Below are 8,142 nucleotides of genomic sequence, written 5' to 3' on the forward strand. Positions count from 1 at the left end.
GAAACGTTAAACTCTCAAGATGAAAGAGTGGACAACGGTAAACTGTATCCCCTTCCCCTCATTCTGAAGACTGCTGGAGGAGTCATCTTGGTGCTAGGAACCCAAATGCTAATCTTCGTTGAGAACGGTAGTCCTAACAGAAAATGAATGTCTAAAATACATGAAGCCATGGATGTAGCCTAAAGTGGCCCAAGACGAACATGTATCCAGACACCTCATAGGAACAATTTTAACTCCTCTCTGGAGGGGGAAAACAAAAACAAAAACACCTTTATCTTATGCTTCAGGAAATCCCATGCAAACACTTTTTCAAAGGCAATGACCACCAAAGTAAGACACAGCAAAGAGTTCAAGCAAACGAGGCACTGTGAGTGAGAAGCAACAGATGTGACACATAACAGACACTGACCTAAAAATAAGCCCAATACTGGTATTAACAGGCACAGACTACAAAACAATGATGATGACTATATTTAGAGAAATAACAAATTTGAAAATATCTGCAAAGGATAGGAAGCTATAAAAAGTTGCTAAGCTGACTTGAAAAAGAACAAAATAGGAAATCTAGAAATGTTTATAAAAAATGATAAATTTAAAATGTAATAAATGTTTTTGACTGCATATCAGACACATTTGAACAAAGAACTTATCCTTGAAAAAGAAATCAGAAGACATCATCCAAAATGTAGTAAAATGACCAAAAAGATGGAAAACATTAATATTACTCAGCTGTAAAAAAGATGATGCCATTTGCAGCAACATGGATAAACCCAGAGCTGATCATACTAAGTGAGTCAGACAGAGAAAGACAAATGTTATATGATGTCACTTACGTGTGGAATCTAAAAATATGATATAAATGAACTTATTTACAAAACAAAAATAGACTCACAGACACAAACTTATATGGTTACCAAAAAGGATGAGGGGGGAGACAAATTAGGAGTTTGGGATTAATACATGTGCACTACTATATATAAAACAGATTAACAACAAAGACCTACTATGTAACACAATGAGCTATATTCAATATATTGTAATAACCTATAATGGAAAAGACTATTAAAAAGTGAATCACTTTGCTTTACACCTGAAACTAATACAACACTGTAAATTAACTATACTTCAATTTAAAAAATGGTTAGAATATAAAAACTAAAAAATAGAATAGCAGAGAGCAACACCTCCCAACTTGATCTATGAGGCCACCATTGCCCTAATGCCAAACCCAGACAAAAGACACAAGAAAAGAAAATTATAGGCCATTATCTCTCATAAATATAGACACAAAAATCCTCAACAAAAATACTAGCAAAGCAAGTCCAGCAGAATTAAAAAAAAAAAAATTATACACTATGACTAAGTGGGATCTATCCCAGGAATACAAGGTTGACTTATACCCCCAAATCAATTAAGGTAATACAATTTATCAATGGAATAAAGGCCAAAAACTACATGATCATCTCAATAGATGCAGAAAGGCACTTGACAAAAATTCAATACCTTTTCATGATAAAAGCATTCAACAAACTAGGAATGAAGAGGAATTTCTTCAACCTGATAAAAGCATCTACAAAAATCCCATAGCTGACATTACACTTGATGGTGAAATGCTGAATGCCTTCTGCTACCATCCTTGTCAACAAGGATTATCCACTCTTGCCACGTCTATTCAACATTGTACTGGCAGTTCTCTCCAAGGCAATTAGGCAAGAAAATGAAATAGAAAGCATCCAGATTAGAAAAAAGAAAAATATATCTGCAAACGACATAATCTTGGAATGTAGAAAATCCTAAGGAATCCACTAAAAAACTACTAGAACTAGTTCAGTATTTATACTTCAGTGGATATGTGGAGAAACTAAAGTAGGTCATCTTGCTGTAAAATCTTTCCTTAGGATTCCATTTACACACGTCGCTTCACAGACCGTCTTGACATGGATGACTCACATTCTTCTCTTCAGTCCAGACCCTTTCTGTTCACCCCAGCCTTCTTTCCATCCCTAGCCTCTCTCACCTGGACAAGTGAAATACCACCTGTATGGTCTCTCCACATCCAGTCTTGCCCTGGTCCTATCCATTCTTCCTACTCTCAGGATGAGCTTCTAAAAATGCAAACCTGATCAGTCACTCTACTACTGGAAGCCATTCAATGTTTTCCTTTCCGTTTGGGGATTGAAACAAAACTTGGCCCCATGTCAATTCTCCTAGCATCATCGCAAACTACTTCCACCTTGGACTCTGGACTCCAGAACTCTGTTTCTTATCACATGTCCCATTTTCTCTGTGACTCACAGTTTCTTTGTACATCATTTTCTGTTCAGATCCCTTTTCTTCCCCACTTTGCCTGGTCAGTTCTTGCTCATCTTTCAGATCCTCCTACACCAAATGAAAAAATCTCCTGATACATGCTGTCATAGTACTTCTGTCCTTTAATCTTATCAGAACTGCAATTTCACATTCTGTTCACATAATTATTTGCCTAATGAGTCTCTTCCCCCCACTGGATTTTTTTTCTTTTGTCGGGCCACGGCTTAGCTGAAGCATGTGGAATCTTTTAGCTGCCACATGAGGGATCTTTCGTTGCACCACGTGGGATCTAGTTCCCTGACGAGGGATTGAACCTGGGACCCTGCAATGGGAGCATGGAGTCTTAGCCACCAGGGAAGTCCCTCCCCTATTGGACTTTAAGCTCCCTGATAACAAGGACCTTTTTCTCCTTGCCATTCTATCCTCAACAGCAAGGGTAGTAACCTAGCATAAGGTAGACACTCAAATTACCTGTTGAATTAATGATCTTTTCCTTCAATCATTACCCAAACACAGTTAATTTGCATTCAGTTAATGAGAAGATATTTTTCAGTTTCAAAGTATTTTAAAATTACAGTAGCAGGTCTCTTTTATGTATAAGATACATATCTAATTAGTCCAATGAAAACTAAATGTCATTTGAGTTTGACTTATTTTTTAATAGGTCTATGGAATTTTTAATAACACCAAACTCTCTCTTCAAATGTCCTAACACCTCAGGTTAGCTGCACATTTCATCTTCCTCCTTCCATCACTGTAGAACACAAATCCCTAAGTGTGAAAAGTGGTGGTAGTTAAGCATATATTTAGTAAAGAAAAGATTCCTTTCATAAATAGATTCTAATTTCTTCAATGGCTCTGTTATAAAAGTTGGAGCTCAGCAATTGGAGTTTCTTGAAAGCAAAGGTACCTATAGTTCGCCATTGGGGAAGAAGGGAGAAGGAAAGGAGAAAAGGGAGAAATGGAGGCATTTCTGGCAAGTGCTAAGAAGAAAAGGGGGATAGGGAAGGACAGAGGAGCCTGGTGTGCTTCGGTCCATGGGGTGGCAGCGAGTCGGACACAACTTAGCAACTGAACAACAGCCAGGCTTGGTGCTTTCTCCTTGTCTGATGATATTTCTGTCTTAAATTTTCTATGATCCAAATCAAGCCATATTGCTCCATATCCATCTGGCATTCCACTTAAGCAGTTATAATGGGGTGAAAGGAAAGTCTCATGGATTGCAGGACATTTCTTTAAAAGGAAATAAAATGTGTACAATAGTATACATTGTTCAAAAGTTAGTACTAGCTCCAGTTTATTCCAGTTGCATTCTTTAAATCAGCTTAATTTTTCATGACTCAATGTCCGGCCAAAAACTACTACAGCAAAGAACTAAGAGTGGATTGGCTGCTTATAGGGATGGGATTTCTTTTGGGGTGATGAAAATACTCAGAAATTAGAGAGTAGTGATGGTTGTAAAACATAAGGACTATATTAAAAAACACTTGAATTGTGCATTTTAAAATGGTAAATTGTACATGAATTTTATCTTAATTAAAAATTAACAGGGTTCACTAGAAGCTTTCAAAGTTAACAGTGTTTTTTTTTTTTTTTTCACACACTCTCTCTGAGGATATGGAGAAATAAGACACTGACCTTAATTATGAGCAAAGAGTCCTACAATCTGGCACTTAAGACAAAACTTCTAAGATAATACCTGGAGGTTTCCTCTGGCTTTCTCCTTTCCTTAACCACTGTGCTTCTTTTTTGTCAAATCTTCTCCTTTTACCCAATATTGTTTGCTAAATAGTGATGACATTTTAAGATAGACAAAGCATCCTGAATCAGCCAAGAGTTTTTTTTACTTCATCAACCTAACTTGTCCCAAGCTTGATTTACTAGAAACCCCTCACGGATGTGAGAACTCATGACTTCTTTTTCATCATATCCTTCTGCACAAATCAATAGGGATTTTGATTGAACAGCTAAATTAGCTTTTTGAAACTGAGCTGATCTAAGGTTGCGATTCTGCTAATTTAAGAGAAGTATTGAAAGCTGAATTCAGGCTCAACAAACGAACAAAAAGATGGGTCAATTTTCAAAAATCTGCAATAATCTGGTTCTTACCTATTTCTCCAGCTTCTTGTGGAAGGACAGCCTCACCTTGAACTTTGCACTCTAGCCACTCTATCATTTATCCCATTTCCCCTGCCACTCACAGGGCCTTTGCACGTGCCATCGTCTCTCTCCTGTATATTCTCTCTCTTTCGCCTAGCTGATTTCCTCTCATCTTTCAGCTCTTCCTGGACCAAGCCAAAACTCCGAGGGAGTCTTGTAATCACCGGCGGTGCAATTAGGAGCACATTTAATAGACGTGGGAAATCGTATCTCAGCAACGGAGGTTCCAGGCACCCTAGACGTGATGTCATTTTGCAGACTTTTCAAGATCTTGGAAAGCTAGCGGCAGGGCTGTGAGATCAAAGCACAGGCTTTCTCCGGTGCGCGCCCCGCAGGAAGGGGTGGTTGAGGGACTCCAGGGTGCGTTTCGGCTTGAGGCTACTCGAGGAGCCGGGAGAGGGGACGCAGGGTGGCAGGACGGCCACTCGCCTCGTTCTCGCCCCAGCTGGCCGTGCTCTGGGCTCGTCCCAGGGGGCAGCCCAGGCGAGCTTCGCTTTCCCCACCGAGACCCTATGAGCCACCCGGGGCCCGCCGCCTCGTGGACGCTCCACGGACACTCACCATTCGCCGGCGTGGAGAGGCGCGGCAGGCCAAGAAGGAGCAGCGCCGCCGCCCAGAGCCGGGCGCCGGGGCCGGGTCCCTCGGCAGCCATGGTGCGGGCGTCCGTGGGCCCGCAGCTGGAGCGCGGGCTCCGACCGCGCCGAGATCCCGCTGCCCGCGCCGCTGCCCGGCGCGCGCCTCTCGGCTCCGCGCGCTGCGCTGTGTTCGCGCGTCGCAGGCTTAGCCCCGCGCACGCAGAGAGGGGGGAGCGCGGCGGGCCTGGGAGGCTGGGGACGACGGAGCCGCAGCGCGGGGGCCCAAACTCCCGGGGGTCTCGTCCGCGGCGCCGGGGAGGCGGCTGCAGCCCGGCTCCGCCTTCGCGCTGGGCACCTGGAGGTCTCGGTGCCAAAGGAGGCTGCGCCGGACGGACGGCAGGCTCCCAGGGCGCCTCCCGGACGAAGGGGAAGGGCTTGAGGAGGCGGGAGACCAGAGCACCGGCTTCAGGGCATCCCCGCCTGCCTGGGGACCCTCTGAGAAAGGGGGACGCAGTCTTGAGAGGCCTAGCCCCTCCAGGAGGACCGGGAAAAATCGGATGCCTAACTCTGTCCTCTGCTTCTTGACTTTGCAGCTGGAGTTCTCCTAGAGTGGAATAATTTTTTTTTTTTTTTTTAAGAAAACTAACTGGCCAGCCTCATTCCGAGGAGTGACACGGACTAGCGAGACTCCTTTTCCCCTAAAAGGCCTGACAGTCATTCACGTGTAAGTGTAAATGAATTTACTTAACTGTTCATCTTCTAACAGCTAGTTGGTAAGCTGAGGAGTGAGAATTCACACATCTGGGCTGGAGGGGACCTTCTGACGCCTGGCGATCGCTGAGAACGGTGGGGAGGGGACAGGAGGCACCTGTAGGAGGAGCTGCGCTTTGCTTGCTTCAGGAACTGTGCCTACCACCGTTTTTTTAGAATAATCCATTGGATATTACTAGCGAATCCGAATGACATTTTCAAGTTTGTCTTTATTCAGGCCTGTGTTGGCCTGGCCTGATTTGGAGAGATAGCACGCTCTAAAGGTTTAATTGGTACAATTGTTTTAGAGAACTATTTGGTTATTTCATATAAAGTTAAAATACACCTCCCCAAAGACAGAGAATTCCACTCCTGAGTGTATATCCAAAAAAAAAAAAAGAATGTCCACAAAAAGATTTATACCCAAATTTCATAGCAGCTTTAGTCACAATAACTAAAAACTGGGAGCAACCCACATGTCATCCATTGACTGAATAGAAAAACAAACTGCATCATGTTTATGCGATAGAATACCCTTCATCAGTTAGAGGAAGTAAATATTGATGCACTCAGTCACATGGATGAATCTCAAAAATATATAAGTGAAATTTAGCAAAAGAGTTCATACTGTACGGGGGACCACCAGGCAAGTCCCTGCATGATTCCATTTTTATATGAAGTTCACAAAGGGGCGGGACTAATCTGTGGTGAAAACAATGGTGTGGTCGCTTTGAGGAGGTGGGAACACACAGAGCTTCTGAAGAAATGAGAGCATCCTGTATGATGGGGATGATGGTCACCCGAGTGTATGTACTCTGTCACTACACTGTACACTTAAACTCTGTGCGTTGTGTTGCATGTTATTTAAACCTTAATAACAACTATTTCAAAAATAATGAGTTCAGTTCTTGCCCTGAAAAAACAAGTAGGTTTAACAGAAGAGAGTTTAATGAAAGGACCACAGACAGAGATGTGGGCAGGGTTGAGAGAACCAGTAAGGGATGTTAAAGCTCTTGGGATTGTCAACAGCAGGAAGGTGTGAGGGGAGGTGGAGGTGTTATCAAAACCCAGCAGGAACGTGGTCATGAAAAGAGAGGTTAACCACAGTTGGAGGAACATAATCGTTGCCAGTGGTCTGGTAGTGGGGAAGAAATACTCCAATCTCTCTCTCCTTCTACCCTTGTGGCTGAACCATTTGATAGCTGAAAGGCAAGGGAGCGCTGGTGCCTCGGTCCTCAGGAGTCATCCTCCCAGGTAATCCTGCCTGCAGAGTCGGGCAGAGTGGGTGCAGAGTGGATCCGGAGAGGCAATCAGAAATCAACCAGCACAGTCCATCTGTTTTTTCCTTTCATTTGCATGAACATAATTGGGAACAAAACAGGGGAAACACAAAGTTCTATCAGTTTCTATATGATCTGGGAATACGTCCATTCAATCAGACTTTCACTTGGAGCTAAACAATAACATCAACCACCATCACTGCTTATTTACACATGAGTGCTGTCTCACATGCAGAGAAAAAAGTAAATGCTTATCATTAAATGTAGATAGTACAGTCCTCGATCCCACAACTGGCCAAGAGGTGTCAGTTGATAATCATTGCAATATTGCCCTTCTGCCCCCTGAGCCTCTTGGCCAACGTGATTTCTTTTAACTGGTAGGAGAGATCCAAACCTTCATTCCTGCTGAAGCCCCACCTTTCTTAGTTTGCCATGGTTTCTCACTGACTGTTGCTATTGGACAGATTCCTGGGATCTAGACATAGTCATCCATTCCCCCATCAGGTAGCAGCAACCCCCTTGGTAATCGGGACCAGTCACTAGTCGGTAGAGGGACCTCCTCTGTCTGTTGGAGAGCAATTTGAGTTTCCAATTCACTGGCACATGCCTGTGTGTTCCTCGTGGAAATATATCTCCCTTGCCTACCCAACCCTTCTAATTCACCAGTCTAAAGGTTGTGGGGCTGATTTGCAGAATTTTGATAGGTGATTTATCATATGCAATAGAAGGGAGGTCATTCCTACTTCCACTCCTTGGTTCTTAGTGTACTCTGTCTATAAAAGAAATGACACCATGCATTGGTGACTGGTTTAAGGCACATACTGTATCCTGGGCAGGTGCCCTAACCACTCTATAGAGTGTTAGCTCAGCTAGTACCCTGTGACCTTACCTTTTGATCAAGCCATCTCTTTCTGGGTGAGGTGCGTAGAGTAGGATTCAAGAACATGACTCCATTCCCTACTGCCTTTGTGGCAGAATCAGCTTCTTGGTTATAGACGATGTACTGTGTGATTCCACTGCCATCAGTGAGGCATTCTGAGTTGACGATATCGTGCTAGAAGAAGCAA

At 43.3% G+C, this 8,142-nt stretch overlaps 1 protein-coding gene across 1 annotated transcript in view; it reads right to left on the reverse strand.

Annotated features, from left to right (window-relative positions):
* The window catches only part of SUSD5 (sushi domain containing 5), a 46,037-nt gene extending 40,468 nt beyond the window's left edge, over window positions 1-5,569 (reverse strand). The window contains exon 1 of the mRNA XM_070360411.1: window positions 5,032-5,569. Coding sequence (XP_070216512.1) covers window positions 5,032-5,122 — 91 coding nt within the window. The 5' untranslated portion in view covers window positions 5,123-5,569. The remainder of the gene's footprint in view (window positions 1-5,031) is intronic.
* Between the last annotated feature and the right edge of the window lie 2,573 nt (window positions 5,570-8,142).

Source organism: Bos mutus, chromosome 22, assembly GCF_027580195.1.
Source record: "Bos mutus isolate GX-2022 chromosome 22, NWIPB_WYAK_1.1, whole genome shotgun sequence".
NCBI lineage: Eukaryota > Metazoa > Chordata > Mammalia > Artiodactyla > Bovidae > Bos > Bos mutus.